General features: G+C 39.9%; 1 protein-coding gene across 3 annotated transcripts in view; it reads left to right on the forward strand.

Annotated features, from left to right (window-relative positions):
• SFXN1 (sideroflexin 1) overlaps positions 1-24,362 on the forward strand; it is a 36,366-nt gene extending 12,004 nt beyond the window's left edge. For 2 of the 3 annotated variants that reach the window (XM_019534974.1, XM_019534975.1), the window contains exons 2-11: positions 2,606-2,780; positions 3,517-3,687; positions 7,588-7,686; positions 8,335-8,410; positions 9,651-9,736; positions 12,378-12,505; positions 13,618-13,667; positions 20,430-20,479; positions 22,308-22,355; positions 23,997-24,362. In XM_019534974.1, the coding sequence (XP_019390519.1) occupies positions 2,617-2,780; positions 3,517-3,687; positions 7,588-7,686; positions 8,335-8,410; positions 9,651-9,736; positions 12,378-12,505; positions 13,618-13,667; positions 20,430-20,479; positions 22,308-22,355; positions 23,997-24,093 (969 nt within the window). In that variant the 5' untranslated portion in view covers positions 2,606-2,616 and the 3' untranslated portion in view covers positions 24,094-24,362. Of the gene's footprint in view, positions 1-2,605; positions 2,781-3,516; positions 3,688-7,587; positions 7,687-8,334; positions 8,411-9,650; positions 9,737-12,377; positions 12,506-13,617; positions 13,668-18,947; positions 19,651-20,429; positions 20,480-22,307; positions 22,356-23,996 lie in introns of those variants that run through there. The other variant, XM_019534976.1, reaches the window with a different exon arrangement.
• Positions 24,363-26,229: the final 1,867 nt, after the last annotated feature.

Raw genomic sequence — 26,229 nt, forward strand, 5'->3', positions numbered from 1 at the left:
AGCCCCCACAGTAGAGTGGGCTGCATCCCCAGCTGGGCTTGCCTCCCCCACCCCTCCCTGTCAGCCAGCCCTCACTGCTCCAGCTAGGAGCAGAGGGGCAGAACTAGCCCTGCTCTCTGGAGCAGACAGCACAGCCCAGCCCAGCCTGGGGCTGCAAAGCATGCTGGGATGCTGGGAGACTCAGATTTAACTTGAACTAGGAAGGGGTCTGGGACAGAAATTGCATAAACCAGTTTGACCCAAATCAGCTAAGTCTGATATACTACATTCAACCAGGTTTATCTTAAACCAGTTTCAGAGGTTTTAAAACTGGTTTATGTGCACTGAGCTTCTGTTCTCTTCCAGGTTTAAACCAGCTTATGATCACCTAAACCCATTTATGTGTAACTTCTCTCCCTAGCATTAAGGTCTAAGAAGGCTGTAACCCTGACTCCCATGCTATTAGCTACTTATCCCCACTGCTTCCTCCAAGAATTTGTCCAGTCCCTTTTTTAATCTAGCCAAACTATCAACTTCCACAAAAGTGGTTACAATGAATTCTACACTTTAACAACATGCTGAGAGAGAGAATTTCCTTTTGTTAGTTTTAAGCATACAACCGACTAGTTTGATTTTGTGGCCCCTTTGCTCACCAGCTCTCGTCTTGAGAGAGTAAATAATAAACCCTTCTTTACTTTATTTTTGCCATTTAGTATTTTGTAAACCCTTCTCCTGCCCTCCCTCAAGTGTCTCTTTTCTAAACTGAACAGACCTAGTTCTTTAGTGTTTCCTCATGTTGAAGCCCCTCCATACCACTGATAGTCCTCACTGTACCTTCCCTAATTCTTCTATGTCCTTTTTGAATTGAGGGAACCAGGGCTGGGCACTGTATTCAACATAGGGTCACCCTATGGATTTATGAAGGGGCATGATGATGCTTTCCATGTTGTTCACAATTCCCTTCGTAATCCTCAGCATTTCGTATGTCTCTTTGATGGCTGCTGAGCACTGAGCTGATGTTTTTATCAAACTGTCCACAGTGACTCCCAGATCTCTTCCCTGTGTGGTAACTGCTAATGTAAATCCCATCATACTATAGACATAGTTTGGGTTGTTTTTTGCCTAGGTGTATCATCTCACACTTAGCTACACTGAATTGCCACCTGCCATGTAGTTGCCCATTTGCTCAATCATGCCAGGTCCTTCTGTAGTTCCTTACCCTCTGCCTTGGTCTTCACCACTTTGTGTAATTTTGTCATTGGCAAATTCAGCCATCTTGCTACTCACCCCCTTTTCTAGATCATTTATAAATATGTTAAACAGCACTATTCCCAACGCACATCCCTGGGGGGCCCTGTGGTTTGTCTTTCCATCCTGAAAACTTACCATTAATACTTGGTCTTTGCTTTCTGTTGATCTCATCGGGTCGAGTGTTTGCTTGCATATGGGTTTTTGTACAAATTTTTGTTTCATTGGAGTATGTGAATGTACAGTTGTTTACAAGGCTAGACAGACTGCTCTAGGGCTTAAACATCTGTGTTGAGGACCGCACGGACAAACATTGCTTTTATAGGACATGCAAGTCTTTGGCAACTTGAGAAACTCAGGAGTTGTATCTGTAATGTTGCTTTTATTGAAGTGGCAAAGTGCTGCTAGGTGTGTGTGGTTACTGGACACCAGTTGGTAGTGTTTTTCTTCCCACCTTTGTATCATTGGGAAAAGCAGGGTTTGAATTATGGAGCACTGGGGGGGTGGGGATTACTGAGTCCCCCCCTTTTCCTCCCCCCCCATAAGAGAGAAGATTTGAAAATCTCTAAGATTTGAAAATCATAATCTGGAGAGGTCTCCGATTTTGTATTAGGGTATCATGATTAGCAGCCCTCTTTTTAAATTTTTTGCAGACCTCTCACCCCCACCCCCCCAAGAGTCCAAGTGTAATTCAAACTCTAGGGAAAAATGACATGTATTATAATGTTACAGGTTGCTGGCTAGCCTCTTTTAAAAAAATACAGTTATTTTTACAAAACGCAACCCTTAGAATAATTTAAATCCTTTTTTGCTGTGGCTGAGATTTTAAATAAGGGTTCTCACAAAATTCAGTAGTAGAAATCATAGAGTTTAATATCTCTTGAAGTGCATCTGTTCACTTCTTCTGTGTTTCATCTTGGTTGTCAAGTTCCCTATGAGGGGAGTGTTCAAGTAAAATGAACATGAATAGCTTCAGTTGTTTGTCAGTACTTTGTGAAGCTGTTTTTTAATAACATTCCCTTTCCTTGGGACCCCTTCAAATTCAGCTACTTATTTGCTCAGAACCATTAGCAACTACGTGTCTAAAGAGAAGTTAGTATAAAAATATAAATATATTGCTGTCCTGTTAAGCTAGCTCATATGAATGACATCCTAAGACCCATTATTAAGTCTGATGCAGGTTTTTACTAAATAATGAGGATTAAATAAATTACATTCTGGGTATGTACCTGGTATAATATTCAGCATTTGTGCATCTACTGCTTTTTATTGGAAGTTTGCTTTCATTTGGCACCTTGGAGGGTTAGTTCCCTAAATATCCTACGTGTATTATGAATTACAAGAACGATCAAATTGAAATCTCTCTTTCTTTCTACAGAGTTTAAGAAAATGTCATCAACTATACCATTAAACATTAATATAAAGGAACCCCGTTGGGATCAAAGCACTTTTGTTGGAAGAGCCAGTCATTTTTTTACTGTAACAGACCCCAGGAATATTTTATTATCTAACACACAACTAGAAAATGCAAGAAAAATTATACATGATTACAGGTATGATGGTTGGATATTTTTGGCTGTTATAGTATCAACAGCAATTTGTCTTTGTGTCATAAGTTGTCATATTGTTATTTGCTCAGTCTGAGTCATATGTAGGGGATTATATCTCTACAATGATTTTTTGTTAGGTATGTTCTACGCAACAGTGCTTTTTCTAGGTATGTTACTTATAATGCTAAGCTATGCATGATGTTTAAAACAGTAGTCTCCACAGTTAAGAATTAGCAAATCATATGGTTTGAAAACTTCTACCAAGCACTCTGATCTATGGGTGTGCTGTCTAATTCTAAAATATTAATTGGCATTGGAGCTGTTATGAAAACTGCTTTTATAGTGCCTTGTTTCTGTACTGTTTTTGCTGAAAAGCTTCTCGGGAAGGTAAATTTTCAGAGTCATTATGGTCTGCATAATTATTAGTGACTTCAGCAGAAGTCATACTGTAAAATCTCTACATTCCTTCCAGCTGGTAGAAGTATCTTTTTTTAGCAACAGTAGTTCAGCCACATAATGATTTTATTGGAGTGGTGATACTCTATATTCACCAATGTATTTAAAAACTAAATCTGTTAAATGTACTCGTCATTTGGGTGTCCCGGCATACAATACAATAGAAGCCTAAAATACAGCATGTAATTTTATTCTAGTTGAATGACCAGAGCATCTCTTGGTGTTGTACTTGTTAATTCATACTTGGAAGGCTTGTATAACACTTATTTTAATTTGTCCCAAGACAAGGTGTGGTATCCCCTGGATTGACGGAAGATGAGCTTTGGAGGGCAAAGTATGTCTATGATTCAGCTTTTCATCCAGACACTGGTGAAAAGATGATCTTGATTGGCCGAATGTCAGCTCAGGTACCAATGAACATGACTATCACAGGGTGCATGATGACCTTTTATAGGTAAGTAGTGATGATACAAACACTTTTTCAGTGAATGAAGTGGGTAGTATTTAATGTGGTTAGATCAGCAGAACATTAAAAGATGTTTTATAAATCCTTTCTAAATTTAACATTTTACCTCCTTTCTTTTTTCTCTCCCTACATTCTGTCCTACCTCCATTAATTAGTGGTTTCCTCTAGAAGTAGTTGTAAGATGAGCTTTTAGCTCCTTCTGCTCATTCACCACTTTTCCTTTTAAACTGAGGAAGTTGACTGTTCCAAAAGCCCATCCTTATAGGAAAATTACTTGGAGAACAAAGAGGAGGGGATTCTAACTTTAGAGATCTGACCCATTAGGATTCTGTCTGCAAAGTAAGTATGAAACATCTTTCCCAATTTATCAACCATCAAGTTCCTGCAGGTCTTTCTCTGTATACTTCCTTTTTTCTTCAAAACCACTTCAGCTACCTATTGCAAATTGGACAGAGCCTACTTTCAGAGGCCAGTTTCAGTAACTTGTATTAGCACTCTTTGCGTTGGAATCATGTTGGGGGAAACTACTTTTCTAGCAAGAACGAGTGGAGGTTTGTATAAGCCTTGTGTTTGATGCCAGGATTTTTAAGCTATCTTCACGGACTCCTTGTCCCTCAAGGAGAGGTGCATTTGTAAGATAGCTAATCTTGTGTTAAAAGATCTTGGGTACCAGGCGCCACTAGAAATCAATGTTACAGCATGTTTTCTGAAACATTTGTCTCATGACAGGTTCATATGATGATTCAGTTTATCAAAAATCAAAGCAGTACATTATGCAAAGTTATTCTTCAGTAACACACTCACAATATTAACAGCCTGTTGCAAAATATCAAGAAGCAGAGGTTTCATGCAAAGAGCACAGAAAAATTTCCAGAGTATGTGGTGGATAGTTCAGAAAGTAGTGTGCCTCCTACTCAGGAGTATTTGTGTCAAAAAAACAAATGTAACTTCTTACATTTCTTAATCCATCATGCTTTTATCATGAAGACAGCTTTATTCCTTTTCCTAATGACCATTGTTCTTCATGTCCTTAAGTTAGTTTGTCAGACCCAAAACTATTATAGACATTCCCTAATCTAGAAAACATGGTTGTTTTGGGGCCGGATCTTTGGCAATACAAAGAAGTCACCTAGTTGTTTTAAACAACTGGAGATTCCTCTGGAATAAAGGGAAATCCTGGGTGATACAACACTGGCATAGCCTCTTCTATGCTACCTATCCTTGCTCCCAGCATAGGAAGCAGTGGAAAGGGGCAAATCAAGGGAAAGAAAGGGCATATAGTGAATACCCTGTACTCTCGGGGCTCTGGGTCATTGAAATGGCCTAGTTTATCTTGTTGCAACCACTATAGTATCCAAGAAGCCAAAGTTAGGGTGACTTACCTTGGTCTAAGGGCTGGATCAATCCCTGGCCATGCCTTCAAAATCAAACAAAAAAAAGGTGACACAATCCTACATTCATCCTTCCCTTACTTGGTTATAGTGCCAAATTGCCCCTATTATCTGGATTTTTGTCCACTGCAAACTTTGTATTTTGATTGGAAAGGAAACAGTGGGACATTTAAAGTTCAGGACTTCACCTTCTAAAGTGCCATCTAGATATTGTTTAGTTTGTGTTCCTCCTCTGCTGATGCACTGGCCTGAGGTGGCTGTTTGGCTTCGTCATCTTTAAATTGTGACAAAAGGTTGCTTTTTACTGAATGTCAGAGAATATTTGCATTCAACAGAGAACAAATGCCAAACAGGATAAGATAGGTGGGTGAGGGGGAGGAGTAGGGAAAAGGAAATCCATGCACACAATTAAGAGGAGCGAAGGCGTGGGAGAAGCTGGTGTGTCGGGGTTGTTTCGGGGCCTGATTCAGAGGGTGGAAGTCTTTGGGAATTAAAAGGCAGATTCGAATCGCTTGAAAGTAAAGGTAAGAGCAGACATTGCATTTGGACAAGTTGAACGTGTGTTTGTCCCAGAACAGAAAAGTCCTGAAATTGGTATGTACACATATTGCCTCCCAAGCAGGGTTTAGTGAGTGACTGAATACAATACCATTTTTCTGTCATTGATACAAAAATGTGATCCTGTGACAAACTATTAGCCCTTCTTATACTGCAAAACTTTCTAGGATTTGTTCCAGGATGATGGACATGGACATCTGAATGAGTGCAGTTTGTTACAGGATAAAATGTTTTTTTTCTTGAAATATATGTAATGTCTGTTTGTAGCCTAAAGTTTGGGGAAAGAATACAGGTTCAATTGTCAGATTGTATCCTTAAATGTGGGATTCAAAGCTTTTAAAGCAAGAGAAATATGTAGTCTAGTGCCTCTTTGTCTCCCTAGTCATTACTACGTAATGTCAGGGAGAGCTAGCACTTGCTCCTGGAGCATGTTGTCATGCTGACCACCAGTCTTCATTTCTGTTATCTTTACTTCCCACCACCTACTAAATGACTTGCCAAGCAAAAGAAAACGTTCATGCTCCACTGAAAGGAATTGCCATGGACAAAAACTAGTGGCTGTAGTTCCCTGGAATGGCCAAACAGCTCTGATTTAAAGTTTACAAGAAACACATTATCTCGTATTTTATCTAGAATACTAGGAAAATACTTAAACACATGAGTGATTTAACTGTATGTGCTTAAGTATTCTGCTGAATTGAGGCCAAAGCAGTCAACCTTTTACAGGAATAATCTTCTACATAAATAATAAAAATCAGTCAAACCCACTTACTTTCAATGCAGATTATAAGAACAAATCAAAGGATGGCTGATTTATGTGCCCTGTCTCTGATAATGGTTTGTCTTCTAAAAACTTTTTTCACTGAAACACCTACAGGTAAAATTCTTAGGTATATGGAAAAGGTTCCACAAGTGCAGGATTTAATTGAAAAATGTTCTAATTCCTCTCTCATTGAGGCTAATGTGCTGTTTTCCAACCTAGACTTCACACTGAAAGGTTTACCTGTCTATCTCTAACCGGCATTTCTAAAGCAACCACATTCACTGTATTCTAGCTTTTTAAGATAAAAGTTGTGGGAGTTGAACATGATCTTTAGTTTTTCATGAACTAACCCACTAAACAATTTAAATGCCTTCAAAACAGGATTTCTGTCTTGAGGCAGATCTTCGCTGACAGTCACATAATTGAGAGGGGTTCCTTGTTGTTTCTTTTTACTTTGACTGAACTATCATTTTGTTTCCCCTGGAAATGTGTAGTTAAATCATTATTCATTTGGACTAAATGAGCAGAAAATTCATCCTTTGATTCTTGAATGCAACTGAAAATTTCTGTCACAGGATTTTTTTTTTAAAAGAAGTTATGTCACTATATCAGACAAAAAAATATTTTGAAATGGCTGCATCTTGGGTGACAGGATTCATTAATCAGTCAATGTATATGTCTTCTGGATACTTCCAGCAAAAGCTGCTAATACGTAAAAGGAAACAAGATCTTAACAAAATACAGCTGGAAGGGACCTTGCTAGGTCATCCAGTCCAGCTTCCTGCTGAAGGAAGGACCATCCCAGCCAAGTGTTTGTCCAGCCTTTTCTTCCAAACTGCCAAAAAGTGCGAAGATAGAGAAAAAATTGCTTGTCCTTTAACTGTTGCCAATATATCAGAAATTTTTTGTATGTGTTTTAGAAATAAAGCTTGGAGTGAGAACATCTCAATTTGTTATAATACACTCCCCTAAGTGAATAAGCACTTAAGGTTGTGTTGTATTGTGTAGCCTGCTGCCAGGCTGTCTATTAATTTCTGCATGTTTCAATACACAGTCTGTATTTTATTAATAAAGCTCATTTCAGATTTGCCTGAATCACTTTGCCTATGTTCATGCTAACTGTTCTTGGTGTGTAGCCTTTTGGTAATGTCAATGTATATATATTTTTAAATTTAGAACGACTCCTGCTGTAGTCTTCTGGCAGTGGATTAACCAGTCCTTCAACGCCATTGTAAATTATACCAACCGAAGTGGGGATGCCCCGATTACTGTCAGGTCAGACACTAAATCAAATAGTTCTAGCATCTTTGTAAGTAATAATCCTACTAGAATGATTTGAGATTTAGAATTGGTTTACCCCTTTAAAAATAAAAGTAATAGCATTGATTATCTGGACATGACTTCAATATGTTCACTAATATTTAATGGAAATCTTTATTGCACTGTTTAGCCAGGCTTGGAAAATGCCAAGTTACCTTGTTACTAGGTCAGAAGCTTTGAATTTCATTAACGAGAGTAATCTGGAAATTCAAGGTAGAACCTGAACTTTCCCAACCTCCATGTGGAGTGGTGACCATGCAAGTGCAAGGAACCCATGCTGAACAGGTTGAGAAGAAAAGGGGAATCTGATTCCATATGAATTAATTTGTGCTGCATAACCACCATAATACTCCTACTAGTAGCACTATTGAAGTTTTTGAAGTATTTTATGTAACTTGTTTCATACTGAAAATAACACTTAAGACAGTGTATCCTCAGACTTGCTTATATTTTGCCCACATTGCATTCCTCCTTTTAATGTTGAAGTGAGTGTTGTTTTTCCATTAATTTTTTAAGGGTATAGAGCAGATAGATCCCTTTCAGTATATTTGATAGAAACTAAAGAGTTCTTTGCACTTGTAAATATTTTTATTTTTGTTTTAGCCAGCTGGGAACAGCCTATGTTTCTGCCACCACAGGTGCTGTAGCAACAGCTCTAGGACTTAATGCATTAACCAAGGTATTGCTGCAGATTTTTTCTTACTTACCTTCAACATTTAAAACTTATCAATCCACCTGCAAAAACAGAGACTGAACCTCAGCCTGTTGGAAAATTTGGTTCCACACGTACCAAAATGTAAAGCATTTGGTCTACCACTTCAAAAAATGTTTAAAAAGAGAGAAATTTTGCCTATCATTTAGCGTACCCCCATTTTAATACTTTAAGTTACTGCTGATTTCAGAATATCTGAAAACATCAAGGAAACTTGGACCAATATGGTTTTTGCTTTTATCAAAATTCTTGATTTAAAGCATTAAAAAGTTTTCAACAATTCATTATTTTGCTATGTAGTGCTTTTTTTTAAAGTGAAGCTTTTCAGGTTCTCTAAATACAAGGAACATCAAAATATAAAATCTAGAGAATGGGATATCTCGGTCTCTTGGCTCTGTGCATGGGATTTTCCATGTTTTTCAAGGCTGAAAGGCTTATGCGGTGTTGCACTCTAGATGTAAAGTTTCTAATCACTTCAGTAATTTGTACAGGTCCCTCTTTTCTTCTTTTGTAATATATCTGTATAGTTAGCTTAGGTCCTTGGTAATGCCAGCGTGTGACGAATGAGCTTAAAACACATTTTCAGTTGTAATTACTCGGCAGAAATAACTTTCAGACAACAGAATTCCCATTGCAAATCTGTCCTGAACTGGCATTACAGAGTTAATGAATATTCTGTGGAATTAGACTGCAGTATGTTTTCATTATATTGATTTCAGGCTAAAAACTGTAGCTCTAAAAACAAATATATAATGATCATGAAAGAGGGACCTTAACAAAAATAGCTGTCTTGCATGTTTTTGTTGAACTCTTGTTTTTTCAGATAATGCATTATTGACTACATGTTCAAGAGAACCTATTTTAAGAGTAGATTCAATCACTAGATTTTGTATAGTCAGTGCCCTTAGGTGAAAGGCAGCTAGAAATGATGCATAGTAGCTATAACCTTGCCAGGGGGTGGGAATTGTTTTTAAGTCTGTTCAGTTCTGTCCTTGCTACTATGCTGATAGCTATGTCAGGGGACTTGTATGTGAGGCAGGAGTGACATTATCTTCCAAGACTCTTTCCTCCTTCCTTCCTACTAATGTTACAGTCATTGCTTAAAAGTTGTTTATCAAATTTTTTCCCGTTGCTCTGAATCTTTTTTAGCTACTTTTTCATTTTAAGATCTTTTTAAAACCCTGAAAATCTTTCTCTTCTTTTGCAGCACGTCTCACCCCTCATAGGACGTTTTGTTCCTTTTGCTGCTGTAGCTGCTGCTAATTGCATCAATATACCATTAATGAGGCAAAGGTAAGAAAATAAAATGTGGCACATTGATTTATAAGACTTATCTTTTGTTGCAAGAACAACAATAAGTTTATAAATGAACGAATCCAAATAGCAGAACTTTTTAATTTGTAATATTTTTAAATATTTAAGCTTACCTACAGCATTTTACACTGACCTTCAAAATACAATCTTATTTGTAATGTTTTGTCAGGCATAAAATAGGCTATCTTTGTTATCTTCAAATAAATATCCCACTAGCCCATCACTCTGAAAATCCAGAAGTAAACTCCTGCCCTGCAACACTTGATTATAGAGACTCCTTGGCCATTCACTAGGGCTGTGCGAAGCTTTGGTCCCTGATTAGATTCGGCGGAGATTCGACCCGATTCAGTGGCCAAATCTCCAAATCTGAATTAACTTGGAGGATCCTTTAATCTCTCTGAATTGAATTGGAACCCTCTGAATTGATTTGAAAAGATTTTGCAATTCAGACATAGACACAGCTTCAAATGTTTGGTTTTTTTTTTTTTCCAAGTACCTCTAGGTAGCAGACAGCTTGTGAATGCTACGATGCTGGGGTGCATGGAGCATCCCACAGGAGTGCGGGGGGCTCCCCAGTGCACTCAGCAGCAGACCTGGAAGTGGACCAGAACTGCTTCTGGTCCACTTCTTGGTCTGCAGGGAAGCAGGCCCCCCCACACTTCCTGGACTCAGCAGCTGGTACCTCCTGGGTCTAGTGGGGCACCTGGCATCCCCCCCATGGCTGATAGCCAAGTCGCCCAACCCCCCACCCCCACCGCACGCTCCCCAGTGGACCCAAAAGTGGACTGGAAGTACTTTTGTCAAGCACACGGGGGGTCTCTCCCCTGCATTCCTGTGGGATGCTTCATCCACCCCAGCATCTCAGCGGTCATGAGCCACACTGGTACCTCGAGGTATGTAGAAGAAACATTTAAAGCTGTGCCTGTGTCCGAATCGCTGATTCTCTGAAGCAGCATCGAATATTTGGATTTGGCCGAATCAAATCGGGGACAGTGATCTGAATCAACGAATCAAATCACTGTCTGATTTGGGCTGAATCCAAATTGAATAGGGTCCACTTCGCTCACCCCCACCATTCACTCTACTAGGGAAGATGCAAAATCCTTTTAGAAAGTGTTTCAGATCCTGCCCAAGTGACTTAGTAATAAAGATTCTGAATTGTATTTAATCATCCTAGATTATACGGATGTTTGGTACCTGAAGCAAAACTCCATGGATCTAACAGAAAGTAGAAAATTAGAGGGAATGAGAAGGGTATGATGTCCTGTTCAGAATGCAGGCTATGACAGAGTAAAAAGGTGTGCTCATAGGTTTCATTCCTAAGGCAGTTTAGTCCATGCCCGGAGTTTTCAACCCTTTTTAAGGAGTGTACCCCTTCTGGTGGGTACCCCTTCTGGAGTGTAACCCGTTCCGGGGGTGGGGCAGGTTTGCTGACGGCCAGCTAGATGTGAAGCCAGCAGCGCATGGCGGCAGCACAGAGTAGTTAATGGCAGGGGACAGCGTGCTTGCACATGCCACTCCGTGTGACCGCTACACGTCACTTCCTCATGCCATGACACGTACCCCCTGGGGCCATTCCAACTACTTGCAGGGGTATGCATACCCCCAGTTGACAACCCGTGGTCCATGTCATTTTCAAATGAAGGGAAAAAGAGGACCGATTCTGCGCTCTGTGTGGATACATGTGTGCATGCATTTGTGTGGCCTTGCCTTACAGGAGCTCTAAGCCACGGTGGCTGCTTAAAGACATAATGCTGTCCTCTCCCCATGGCTTTCCTTTAAACTCAGCGCACCTCTGCACCGAGCCCAACACGTGCCCACAAGAGCCAGCACCTTAGCTGGACCTGGCTCACTCGACATCTGTATAGATTGGGCGCTTCAGTGCGGCTTTTCTGGCACTTTTATCTAATAGCTGATTCGGTCAGCTATTTGCACTAGAATGATTACCTTTCTGTCTCTCGAACAGGCATGTCTAAAGCAACCATAATCACAGTATTGTAGAGATCCACGCTAGCTTTTTCATTCAATCAGCTATTAAATAAAAGCACTGGAAAAGCCCTGCTGTGGAGCACCCAGTCTATACAGATGTTGAGTAAGCCAGGTCCAACTCACACACTGCCTCTTCCAATAGAACATGGTTTTGGGGGTTTTTTCATGTCTGTCAGTGTCCAGCATATTAGCTTTAATTCCTAGCCCTGCCCTTGACAGCAAAAGTAGGGGTCTGTTCAGAATAATGTCTTTTAAAAAAAGCAACCTTTCTTTGCCTAATTTGCATCCTACACAATTGGAATATTGGCAGTTAAAACTAAGATGCTAAAAGTGGAAAAACTCCATAAAAAGAAGACGACAGATCACTGATTGTAAGTTATGGTTGCAATTAGCCTTTAATTATCTCCTTAGCATCTTTATTTCCCTCAACCTTCTATGTTAGGTGCAGAAGATTGCAAAGCAAGTGTTTACTTTTAATAATGAAACAGTCATGTAAAGCTCGTAAAATGGTAAGTTTTCTTATTTGGAAATAATTTGTAGAATTAGCACAGTGAAAAGTAGATTCCAGAAATGGACAAAAATGGATGCCAGGAACGGTTGCTAAACTGTTCTGTTTGTTGTTGTTCAACAGGGAACTGAAATATGGTATCCCAGTTACTGATGAAAATGGAAACAGATTGGGTGAATCTACCAAAGCTGCTCAGCAGGCCATTACTCAGGTGGTTATCTCAAGGATTCTCATGGCTGCGCCTGGCATGGGTTAGTACATTTCAGTGAAATGGAATCATTGTCCTAAGCTTTTATAATTAAAAAGGTAGGAAAAATTGTTTATACTGAATTCTATATCAATGATTTTCTAATAGACCACCCCCTCCTCAAATGGGAGACCAGTGTTTTTCCCTTCTGCTCAGACACCCCAGAAGATGATACAAAGATTCTGTGTGCTACACTTAAATCAAACAGAAAATCTGTTGGGATGCTTCTCTAGGGAGGAAATTAGAAAGGATAGTTCTGTTCAAATAAGAAAGAAAGAGCTAACAATGTGTGTATTTAACCAGTGCCATGTTGTTGAGCTCTTCACCAAGAGCTTAAATGTGCGTGGAATTCCCATATGTTCAAATAATGGTAAAGGTGCATGAGGCTAGTAGTAGTGGGGTTGAGAGGGTGAAAGAGGGTTCAGTTGTGATAAAAAGCAGTGAAATCTTTACTATAGTCCTTCATTTCCTTTTCAAATTTTAACAAGTAATTTTTGAAAATAGGGTTCTTTTTAGTTGGAGTAGCTGCTTGAGATAGGCCACCCACTGAGATTTCACAATTAAGATGATTTTACTGAAACTGGTATATTTATACAAGGGACTGCAAAAAATAATTTAAGCTCGTCCTCTGGTAATGAATGTTGGACTTCAGGTGGGCAGGCTAATAAATGCCAAGCTGCATAGAGACCCCAAGGTATATCACTTGCTGCTGTTAGTGGCTCCCACTAACACATGCTCTAAGCTTACTGAAAGTGGGTTGCTCTTTCTGATCCAGAATGAGGGAATGAAAAGGATGCTACTACTTCGCAGCCTCTGCAAAATAGAAAAGGAGCCCTTCAAGAGGGAAGAGAAGATAAGACAGCTCCAAAATGGGGAGACATGCTGTAGACTGAGTTGTCCACAAAAAATACTTGTGGACATATTATTAGAGACATTTAAATACTGAAACTACCATAACTAGGCTATATAAATAATTGCGCCTTCATGGTGTAAGAAGCAATAAAAGTGTATTCAAGCTTCTAACCTGGTTTTCTAAATGGCTGCACAAATGTTGTTAGGAAACAAAATGTTTGCAAAGGTTTAACCAAGTATTGTGTTTTGTTTTTTTGCTTTCAGCCATTCCTCCCTTTATAATGAATGCTTTGGAAAAGAAAGCATTTTTAAAAGTGAGTCTCAGTTTTCATTTATGTGCTAAAACATATTGGTTGTATTCATATACAAAATATTAAATGAATGGAGAAAGAATGTGTTATATTTTTAATAAATCCCATGTTTTCATGTTCAGAAAATGCTGCTTAAATTGCTTAATCCCAGATACACACAGATACTAAAAACTAGGAAGTCTATGCCACTATATTCCCTCATGTCAGGAACATTTTTATTTCTAAATATTCATATTGAAGCATTTTGAAATATTTTCTGTTACGCAGTTATGTCAATTAAATCTATTAAATGATTTCAGTGGAAACACTGTCTGATTGCTTAGGCATTGGGCTTCCAGTTAAAAAGCTCTGTCTGACCTTGGGGAAGCCATTTTTGCCCTGTGCGCATTTCAGAAGTTATTTCAAGATACTGAGCCCCCTAAGTTGATACTGAAGACACTGGAAGTTGAGGGAACTAAGTCCTTCCCCCACCTAGGCAATTAAGTATATGCTTAACTCTTCAACATGTGCATAAAATCTGTTGAAGTCAGTTGATCATAAGCATATACTTAAGTATTTTGATGGATTGTGGCTGTAGTAATTAATATAAGCCTGGATGAGATGTCCAGGAAAACCCACCCTGTCTTCTACCCTTACTTTCAGTTCTTGCATCTGTACAGCAGGAATAAGGCTGTTGTGCTGGCCTCAGGTTGGTGAAGTGCTTTCAAAGCTTCTTCTGCTCAAAGGTTCTGTGATTTATAATATTTTCACCTAACCAGTCCTTCATCTAAGGACCGCCTGAAAGCTTTATGAAAGGAATGAGTGGATTACTTGCTACACCCTCAAGTTTAATACTGTGAGCCCCACACATGTTGCCATCTGTTTTCCAATAACATTTATGCTATCTCTAGACCACCTTTACCCTCTCAAACTGTGTATACCTCTCCAAATGTAATGAAAATGTTATGATTTTCTCTTCAAAGATACTTCCCAGAATGTGAAATTGTTCTGCTCTCACTTCAATAAGTCTATTCCATTTCTGTATTTACAGTTATTGCATTGTTGGATTTTTTTAGGGTTTTTTTTTTTTTTTTAAAGAAATATAGCATGCATAATTTCAAAGTTGTTCTTTTAGGCATTGGTCAACAGATAGAGTCACTACTTAGCTGCTGTGAAGTAGTATTTTAAAAATTTGGTTTAAAAATTATCCTTTAAAATTCTGAGAGCCAGCTGCTACAATGGCATGTTTCATCAAGTGTATTTTTTATATTTACATTAATAAAATACAAAGCCCTTTTCTAAAAAAATTCCCCCAATTTACATGCATTTTTAATCTGTGAATTTAAACATAAACTAAAATACATATGTATAAAAAGAACAGTGATAATATTTATGACTTGGGCTCCCATGTTACTATGCTGTGAATTATATGCAGATTTCAGGTGAGATACCAAAGTCATGGCTTTCTTCAGTGCTAAGGGTTGGTTTCATATTTGCCCATTCAAGCTAATGACTGAATTTTGCATTGATAGCTATGGAGAGATACAGTGGTCAGGCATAGCCAGCAGCATGAGAATGTTTGCCTGTTAGGAGCAGTAAGGACATATAGGGTGCTGACAGAAGTGATGTTTTGTCACTGTGAAAGTGCTGTACAGCTATGCCTTGACAGAAGTGCACAGCTTCAAAGTGCTTTAAAAATGCTCGATCGTGCAACAAATTAACCCTCATATAATGAGGGCTCAGATGAAGGTGCTTCCAAGTGGAGCAGCTTCCTTAACTTCTGTTAGTCCCAGCACACGAACAAGGCTGGGTTGATGCAGCCCAGCCCCACCCTCAGTCTGCAGGATGGGAGGGGAAGAAGGGACGGGGACGAAGCTCTGGGCTGGTGTTTGCCTGGTTGCACTGGAAGGGAGTTTTAATCCACCTGCCCTCCCTTCAGCGCAGGCTGGATAAACCCCAGCCCGCAGACCCCTCTCCTTCCCTTCTCCCCCTGGGGGTGGTGGGCCTAGGCAAGAGAGGCCATAGACACGCAGCTCCTCCTGGATCAGCTCTGAAGTCGAGCTTGATCCCCGACCCCTGCCAACCCAACAGTTGGGTTGCACGTGGTGGGGGGGCGGTCACTGTAACTCATGGTGCTTTCTGTGAAGCACCATGAGTTACAGCGGGGACTGCACATCTGTCAGCGCCCAATATCTTCCTGATAATCCCTTGTAAAAGTGGTTTTGTTTGATTTGGTGTTTTAACTTTGGGTCAAGTTTTAGATGAAGTGTTTAGTTACCCCAAGGAAGTCTTAAAATTCTATTTGTTTTAGGTCTGTTTTTCTTAATCTTAGGATTTGTTGAGTTTAGATTAGTAGTTGTATTTCAACAATGAAAACTGTGTGTTAACAACTACTTAATTGATCTTCCTTTTCTCCCCAAATTTAGAAAACTACATTTTTCCTGAGGGCAGCTTTTTTCTTTTAAAAAAAATGTGTTTATAGCACTGCTAATACAGGGTACCTAGTTGTTGAATTCTGGAATTGAAATGTGTGTGGAAAACTTAAACTGAATGCTGTCCTGCGTGAGAAGCGAAGCTCCACTGTATGCTAATTGCATTTTCCGTAGCTTAAATAAGTCATACTGATTGGCCTGCCTGTTCGTCCTTGGACTTCCTTTTGACCATTAAGACTACATGAGGCATCATTACAAGCAGCTCATACAACAGCAACAAACTTGAAAAATGAATATTCAAAATACCACATATATTTCTCTCCTGAAATCAAAGGAGTTGCAAGTTCAGATTAATTCTGTGCATTCATACCGTGAGGGAATGTCATGTCTGTCATATCCACCTAACTAGGAGAAAAACATGAGATTTTGTGGCAAGAAGAGTGAAGGATGATTCCACAAGGGTCGGCGTCAAACATCCTTTATTCATTGTGCAGTATAATCAACATAAGGGTGTTGTGAATTTTTCAGATCAACACAGGAGATGTTTCTTCAGTGGCTACTCAGTGTTCTTTGGTACCATCATGCTCTCCTGTTCCTTCCCCTCAGCTTCAGAGACTGTGAGTTCAGGTGAAACCTTGCTCTGCAGTTAGTCAGTGGTAACACTTGATAATAGAGTAGCTCTAAACCCATTAAGGAATGAGCTGCATTTTTAACAAGCAGCTTGTGCATGTCCTCTTGAGGCTTCCAGAAGCACCATCCTACATGCAGTTCTGTGACACCATCTACAAACTGCTTTACTAACCCATTTGTTTCACTCTGATTTGCACACCACCAGCATTCCAGAAAATCATTCTTCTGCATCTGCCAAAGCTCATCACTGGCAGATGATAACCAGAAGGCCAGAAAATAAACTAGCAGTTGTCATTCAGCAGCCTGCATTTCTTTATATTCTACCATAGAGCATCGTCTCTGTTCTATTTCATTGTTTTTTAACAATGTCAGGGGGATCTTGTCTTATTTCCAGTTCAATTTAAAAGACACGTGAACATTACTGTCTTGGAAAAGCATTGTCATTGTGTTCTCGCACATTGTTTTACATGAGAGCATTTTAATGCTAACAAGACATTATACTAGAGTACCTCGTAAGTAGTGCTAAGCATCACTAACATATAAGCATGCTTATTTTTTTGACAAACCTGATTATTTCTCCTTTTGAAAGCACTAAAGTGTGTCCATATGTTTTTCCCTAAACTGAGTAAGTATAATTCATAATGAAGCAATGCAGTGGTTCTTGATCATCAGGATGTTAATTGTTTGTTTTCTTCATTTCTGTTGACTCGTGTTTGGCTAGCTGGGTCTAAGAGCCAGGCCATTATATCAGCCACCCATAGAAGGAGCAGTAAGACTATGGTTCTTCAAAAATGGAGGGTTTATAGATTAATTTCAGCTGTGTTTAAACTCTTCTTCTTGGGTCACTGTTTGGAAGAAACAAACAACCTTTTTAAACTTCCTGTTGTCTGAATTTTTTTCCAGACATTTAAATCCATTCTGATGTGCTTCACAAATCCATTTCATCCCGCAATCAAGATCAGTACCTGCTCTCTGCTTTGTTCTGCATACCATTCCTGATAGTCAAGTTGACTCCTTTCCCTTTTTTTTTTCCTTTAATGCACTATAACCATTTAATCATATTTTTAGTCTGCAACTTAAACAACTGCTCCCAACTCTCCCGTACCTAGAAAGAGCACCTGTTCTACAGTCTCGTTTTACTTAACTTTATTCTTAAATGACCAAGAGATGATGCATTGAGGGACCCTCTGTCTATCCTTTTATTGTTCAATGAAATTATGCACTATTAGCAATCTGGAAGATTCAACAAAAGATGAAGCAGTTGCTAAAATCCCACTGCTCCTGCTTGCCTTTTTTTGCTTAACTTTAATTATCCTTTCTGCATCTTCTGTGTGTGCTACCTAACAGTGATGTCATTAAGCCTAGCACACACAATATCTGGAAATTAAAGTCAGAATTGCTGCCTCGCTGGGTCAAACGATAGAATTCTAGTTCATTACATTTTTTCATCATCTTACACTTCTGTGGATTTTGTTATCACTTTGTACTGATGCACGTTTTGCTTGTGTTTATTAAGTGTACATTTCTGCTGCTTAGGCATGTGGGGTTTTTGCCCTTCCCAGATACAGTTTCTAAAACTAAGCCATTTTAGCTTCATCTTCTCCTCCCCTAACATTGAAGTGTTTGGACAACATTTTTGGAAAAGAAAGGCCGTAAGTTTCTACTTATTAGATATTTTTATAATGAAAGTTCTGTGAAATGAACTTGTCACCGTTAGTCGTGCTACTGAACACACTTGTGTTTTCTAGTGTAATGTCCCACTCAGATGAAGGTTAGATACTACCCTGTGTCAAGGTGGTTAAAGCCTTGCTCTGTCTTTTTGGGAAATAATGTTATGCCCAACTGGGGCACTGCCTTTATACTGTAGGAATAGCTCAGCTCTCATTGTCTCTTGCTTGGAGTCGGCCATCAGTTCTCCTACGGGCAGTCTTTCAGAGTGAGGAATCTGATTTGTATGCCCAGAAACATAGGAAGGAGAATAATCCCACAGTCCTCTGATCCTATTCTGTGAGCTGTGATTAGGCACAAACACTACCATCTTTGAGGCCTTTTCTTATTCCCCCAGTGTTGTTGTCATCATTTCTTAACTTTCACTATGTGGAAAAAACTGAAGTCTTTTGCACAAATATTTCTGGGGCAAAAGTGCAATGAAGGCATTTGAGTGCAATGCCAGAACAGTGGGGCACCACTGAGTGGGGCACTCCTTTGACAAAGTTGCCTTTTTTGTTATCTATTTTTGCAGATAATTGATGAATTGGACAGTTCTCTTCTGCAGCCATTTTTGGACTTCAGACCGTCTCCAACAGAGGGGAATGAATAGCTGTGTTACTTCCTCTGTCTCAGTCCTGAGAGAGAGAGCTTGGTCTATTATTGTTTTCCTTCTCTTTGCTGCAATTAATTAGCACTGCTGCTGTCATACTTTCTTAAACATGGTCCTTATTCCCTAGCATTTCCATTTCCCCCCGCTTAAAACACTTGACGCTCAGTTCTGTCTTTTGTTCACCAGTCCCCCCACAACCCTCACAGCTTTAGGATTGCTTCTCACGGAAACATCAACTTTATACTTATCCACTGCAGTGCGTAATTGTGACTAATTAACGGTTTTGTTTTAAATCCACATACTGTTATGGTAGCAATTGTGCGTGTCATGCTTTTCTGGAGGGATTCATTTTATGGTAATGCCAGTGCCCATCACAGCAGTCTTCTTAAAATATGTTTCATTTCATTAGTGATTAACTCCAGCTAAAATTCTAACCAGTTTTTATTTAATCTCTTAAAACATAATCTAAGGATCTGCAAAAAGCCTCCTTTTTCCTTTTTTATCAGTACAATTGATAACTGCAAAAAAGTGCAACGTAACAAAATAACCATACCTGTTTATTTAGTTCCTGTTTACACACGCATATATGCACAATATTTATATTGCTTTACTTTAAAAAAAAAAAAGAAATCACAGTTTCTATTTATTTATTTTTCCTTTAATTTCAAGGGGAGTAAGGCTCTCACAACTGTGCTGTACTTGTTTTATCTCTAGGAACTGATAGCTGAGAAACATGCAGTGTATGTGGTGAGGGAAGGTGATATGAACATAGCTTATGTTGGCATTCCCATGACTTTCGGGTGACAGCTGCTGCAGGCCAAGAAAGCTCTCAGGTATAAGTTAGAATAGCATAATAGTCCCCAAGAGACTGAAGCTATAACCAAGAATCAACACAGAATAATGATGTCTTAGCCAAATTCCTTATGCTGGAGAAGTGGGGTGTACCATCAGAGTCTACTCTTGTTCAATGCTAATGTAGGGTTTCAGTTGCAGTGGGGGAAACCTCCCAGACCAGACTCTGGCTTCGTAGCTACAGTGTGCTGGCATAAAGCAGCCTTACCTAGGAGCTAGTCCCTAGACTCAAGATAGGATCAAGTTATGAATAAAATAAGTGGTCAGTCATCTGGAAATCTAGTTCTCAGTAGACTAATGCACACTAATATTAATGGGAGGCACTCCACTGATACCAAAGAGCTTTGGAGCAGGTTCTCAGAGCAGCAGTATTTGAGATCAGGGTCAAAGTAAGTTAGTGCAGGTCAGGTATCTGCAGAGCTTGCATGTGTCTGCACTGTGCCTAGATTTTAACTGCTGTCGTCTGCTTCTTATACTATAAGAAACATCCAAAAACCTGGAGGGGGGGAAAAAGACATCATACTCACTTTGAAATATTTATTTTTAACACAGCGATTCCCATGGATGAGTGCCCCCATTCAAGTTGGATTAGTTGGATTCTGGTGAGTTCCTTTAGATTGCTTGTCTGCTGCTATTTTTGAGAGGCATCTGCTATCTTTGAGTTGGCTAGAGTTCCCTTAAAAGTTTGGTGTATCTGGATTTAGGAAGGAAAGCCAACAAACAACTAAAGTGGCTCATTTCTTCTGTGAAATGTCAGCAAAACTGTATTATTTACATCTCATTTTGTTCAGTACTACCTGTTGAAACAGAAAAAGGTCTTGTTTCCATGGTTTTCCTATGACAGCTATTGGTGATAGTGTTATTAAACCAAATCAGCAAAGAAAAGAACTCTGTCTTGCAGCTGATTCAAAAATGAGGTTTTGATCACTGTGGGCGCTTGTACATGGGACGGGGGTTTAATCCCCAAGGTTTTATTCTGTGCCCCCTAAATTGAAAGGGTGAGGCATAGAATAAAACCCTGAGGACTAAACTGTTCCAATTTTTCTGTCATGCAAAGGTGAGGGGCCCCATCCTTTTGTTTCTTTGCTTGTTTTTGGTTTTTAGCAGAGCCTGTCTGCTTCTCCCGCAGCCAGCAGATGAGCTGCTGGTGGGCTGAGCAACCCCTGAGCTTCAGGGGGCTTCGGTCCTTCCCTCGGCAGGAACAATGTCCCAGGGCCTCCCGGATAGCGTGCTGTTGGACTGGGTGCTACCCCAGCTCAGAGGCAGCACCCGGCCTGGTCTAACTCTACCCTGAGCCTGCCTAGGGAGCAGCGCTTGATGGGCTTCCAGCAGGCAAGCTTGGGGAAGAGTTGGATCACGCCGGATGCTGCCTGAGTTGGGGCAGCATCTGGCCCGCCAGCACCCCACCCAGATGGCCCTGGGGAGCATCACCACGGCAGACAGAAGACCGGGGGCCCCCATAGTTCAGGGGCCACTCATCCCGCCAGCGGCCTGACCCCCAGCTGCAGGAGAGGCAAGCTCCACCAAAAAAGGATCAGGCCGCTCGCTGCTTCTGAGGCCAGCAGAACACCTGGGTCTGCCCGACAACAGGCTGCCCTGCCCCTCGGGCAGAACAGGAGGGTGTCTGGGTGTGTTGGCAATTGGAGAGGCGGCAGGGATGGTGCATGGGGTGGGTTCAAGGAAGTTTGCAGCCTTCCCAGGCAGCCCTACACCCCATGCACCGTCCTCACCACCTTCACAGGCCAAGAAAGCTCTCACCACCCTCTTGCTGCCTTCTCGCACTGTCCCAAGGGCAAGCCAGCCCATTCTTGGGCAACGCCAGGCATCCTGCCAACTGCAGGAGCCTGCTGAAGGCAGAAGCAGTGAGAGGCCCAATCTTTTTTTCTGCAGAGCCTGCCCACCTCTCCCGCAACTGGGGGGCGAGCTGCCAGCTGCATCATTGTAACTTGCAATGTTGCAGACTAAACTACATCCAGATGTAGTTAAGTTTGCAACAATTAAGCCATACAAGTAACATTTTCATCACGTGTACATTGTGATGATTGTCGTGTACAAGCGCCCTGCCTGTGCAAGGGATAATGTTGAATCTCAACCTGTAATGTGATGCCTTTCTTCAACCTGCATTAAAATCAGTAGATTTCACAACGCCTAGCTCCTTATGTTGTGACATTCGAAATGAATTATATGCCACCAAATTGAAATTCTCCACATATTTAAGTGGCAGTGATGCATCTCTTTGCAGTCTTCAGAGAGGTAGAGGGACTATATAAGGGGCCTGGCAGTGGAAGATGGACTTCATTCATTCTTGTTCTATCATGCATGAAAAGTAATGAGAATGAAATGGCTACTTTCCTATGAGTGCCCTGCTTTTGTCTGTTCAGAATTTTGCTTTTAAACTAATACCTGTATCTCATTTTTGTTTTGTTGTAGTTTGGTGTTTGCTACGCCTCTGTGCTGTGCTTTGTTCCCTCAGAAAAGGTACAAATGGCTTTCTTATTGTTACATGAATGGTGAGATCCAGATGCACACAGAATGCTTCAAAGAAACAAGGAAAGAAATGGTCCTTGCTATTCAAAATTGTAGTTTAAATTTTGATATGATAAGTGTTGGATCCAAAATACAGGCACAACGGGGGGGGAAATGTTTACCAAAGATACACAGTAAGGAAGAAGTACAACTTAAAAGGGAATAATAAACCTCTAAGCAAATAGAATTGTTAACCCCTGACAGGTAGAGCATCAGAAATTTAGTCTTATTTTTTAGATGAGATTTGAACAAGATGGCTTGAGAACCAGGTTTGAAAGGCGTTCCTGTCCATAGGAGCTTCTTGGAAGGAGGTAAAGAAAGCTTTAAGGTTGGCATCATTGATGGAAGAGAGGATGGCACAAATGAAAAAGAAAGAGGAGGAGGAATACAGATTGGAGTTGAGCAATATAGGGACTTGAATGCCAGGACAAGAAATTTAGACTTGCTAATGCCTGGCGTCAGTGAAAGGAGTTAAAGTTCCATTTTTATGCATTATGGTGGTGGTTGAATGGATACACATTTTGAGATCCTATTCACTTTCACTTGGGAATTCTCTCTGAATTATAAACATCAATTTAACTGTAGTCTGCCTGTGGTTTGGCCAATAGGATTTTAACCAAGAGAGTTTTGCGTCTATTTTAATATATTTTCAGTTATAAATAATAGTTCAGAAACAGACTTAAAACTAACATTCGTGTCCCTGAGATCATAAAGAAACATGGACAGGTTGCGTTTAAAGTGTAGCTGTAATGCAACTAGATTTGTCATCTACGTGTTAAAACTTCCGTTGTTTTACGTTTTGCTTGTATTATTCATTGGAATCAAAAGTGCTGCATCAAGTAAGCAATAAATTAAATATTGAAATTGGAGCTTAAGGGTTTGTTTAAGACTTAGAGGACAGCTTCACTAGCTTTTGATTTCTGAAACCCAGAAGGCTTGTTCATCTCTTGCTTAATGCTTATGCTACTGTAATTCTCATCACCCCAGCAGTACAGTTTAGATACTGTTTTCCTGCTAGAGAAAAATAGATTTAAGAAATGTAGAGCAAAAAACATTGCAGGGTTATGTTGAGTTGGATGGAGAAAGTAGTCAGTTCTTGGTTCAGATTAGTGCTTTTAGAATTTCACCCTAACGTATTGAATTGATTTGCTAATTTTATGGGTAATTTTTTTTAATGTATTTGGAACATTGCAGCTCTGTATGGTTTGTCAGCTGAATTGATTTCTCGTGAGAGAAATGTTACACATGTAGAAGACTTCCTTGGATTCAACAGAGTAGAATAACACACTTGTTAACACCTTTTCAAGGTGCAGTTTTTATGTACAAGCCCATTGGATCATAACCATCTGAGTTGAAGTTCAGTAGAACAGTAAAGCAGCCGTTTCTTGCATCCGCAGAACAATTTATTATCAGTCAAATTAGGCTAATTGCTACGAGTCTCAGAATCTGAATTCTCCCTGTAGAACAGGAAAAAATCTGAAGTCTCCTTTGCTTATCCACAAGCCTTGATCAGATGCATCATTATCCATATTTTTGATTCAACCATTCATTAAAGTGTAATCTTTTTCCTATGTTTTTTTTTCTCTTGCCTAGTTCCATGTCTGTAACACGCTTGGAGCCAGAACTGAAAGCCAAGATCCAGGAGATCAGTCCTGATTTAGGACGGGTGTATTTTAATAAAGGATTATAATTCAAGGATGGTGGGAATATTTTGTGAACTTTTTAATTTTTATTTGTGTGCCAGCATTATTGAAAAGAGCTCAGTTTTGATCTGTCCTTTTGTTAAATGATTTTGAACATCTGCATTATTTTATAATATGTATGTAAAGACTTTCCTTCTGATATTTTCTTAAAACACAAAAACTCATTTTGTTATTTCATTGTCCACTTTGAGTCTTGACTGACACTTTAACCACACATATCCAAAATGTTTACACTGAGCTCTCAAGCAGCTAAAAGGAAAAAAATCAAGCACATAAAGGGTACCTACACATGCAATTAATGAGGAGCAGTAAACTCTGGTGCATATCCCACCAGAGTTTATTGCTCCAAGGCACTTCATCTACACATGCACCCAGGACCACAGCATGTTGAGCCAGGTTGGAACAGCCCTGACTGGCAGGGGGTGTGAGCCTGCCAGCCCAAGGCTGCTCCAACCTGGTTCAGCGTGCTGCAGAGGAGCTGGTTGGGGCACGAGGGTACTTCAGTGCAGGGCTAACTGGGAGGCAGCCCCTGCACTGAAGCACCCTTGTGCTCTAGCCAGTCCCATCAGCATCTGTGTGTGTGTTGCTGTACACTTGAGAACACCACTGCAGGATAGTACTTTAAAATCCTATGGTGGCATTTATTAGTTTACTGCGACTTAATAGGGCTGCCTGTGTAGACATTGAGTGTAGAGCTAATTAGGCAGTTCCGCAGTAAACATCTCGTGTAGATGCACCCAAAGAAAATCAGATTTTCTTGTCTTAAATGTACTGCCTGTTCTCCCTCCACTTGGGACAGAAGTCCCTTTGTACGTGTTATTGATCCTGCAGTTCCAGCAGTGACCGCAGATCTGCTTCTCCAGGCCCTTCTTGTCCCATATTATCCTAGGAGGAATAACCCCAAAGAACAGCTGGTGACCATGCCCTGTTTACCTTCAGGTTTTGACTTCAGAGATAGCAGCATGGGATAGTTTGGGGGTTTTCTTCTCCTTTCCTTGTTTTTCTTTCTTGAAATCTATAGACTCCATGAAAAGTTCCTGCAGTTTCCTATAGTTTCTATTTTAACTATATTCAACACATGCTGCCCTGTTGTGTTCAGCCTATTCAAAATGCTCTCATTTCTAACAGAACATTGTTACAACACTACAGTGTATTTCTCCATTTCATGTGAGGGCCGTGTGTTCAACCTCTCTGTTTCTTGAGGAGCACAGAGAAAGCACATCATATACTTCCGTTTTAATCCATTACTGTACAAAATAGACCCAAACACTTTTTTTTCTGATTACATTCCATCATGTTATTAACATTGCCGGTCTACACCCCGTTGTGTTTACAATGCTGCTCTATATTTAATGTACAGTATACCTAATATAACTCTAGAGAGCTTACACCTCAAGGGTCAAATTCGTTTGATGTATATTGGAGCAGGTTTTCTGAAGCTGTGCCATTTTGCATTAGCAAAGAAATTGGCCCAACACTTGTAGATGTTCAAAGTAATATACAAAACAATGGTGTTTTACTGACGGTATGTTGTTGTTATGCAGAGACTAGATAGCATAGCTAACGTCTGAAAGTTTAGAGAACAATAGTGGCAGTTTTTGCTTGACTGTGTGATCAGAGTGAATTTTCTCATAAAGCAGAGATTTGCTTGATGGTTGTTACGTTTATCTTTAATCTGAAAGGATTAACAGATCTGAAGCTTTAGTCTCCTTGAATGCCACTGAGCCTTACCTGTATTTCTTCCATAATTACAAAACCTCACTTTTTTTGTCTTAACCTTTCTAGTCAGACTGAGCTGGTTTCCCCAGTGAATTCTGACCTTGGGTTCCTTTATTGCAATAAATATTTCTGAGAGAAAAAATGAAAGACAAAACTACAATTGCATGCATGGTGGTCGAAGAGCTAGGAAGGAATTTATTTAATGATTACCGTCTCCTATTTAAAGGAGCTTGTCTAGTTTTTAAATGTGCCATTTCTCCAATTGTTATTTTTTTTAACTCTTGCAATCAATATTTTATGTGAACTCACTTTTTTTTCCAAAATGCTGATATTTGCAAATGAATCATTGCTCTATATGAAAGATATAGCCTAGTTTAAAAAAAATTGATAGCTTTTTGTTAAAA

Source organism: Crocodylus porosus, unplaced genomic scaffold, assembly GCF_001723895.1.
Source record: "Crocodylus porosus isolate Cpor-Errol unplaced genomic scaffold, CroPor_comp1, whole genome shotgun sequence".
NCBI lineage: Eukaryota > Metazoa > Chordata > Crocodylia > Crocodylidae > Crocodylus > Crocodylus porosus.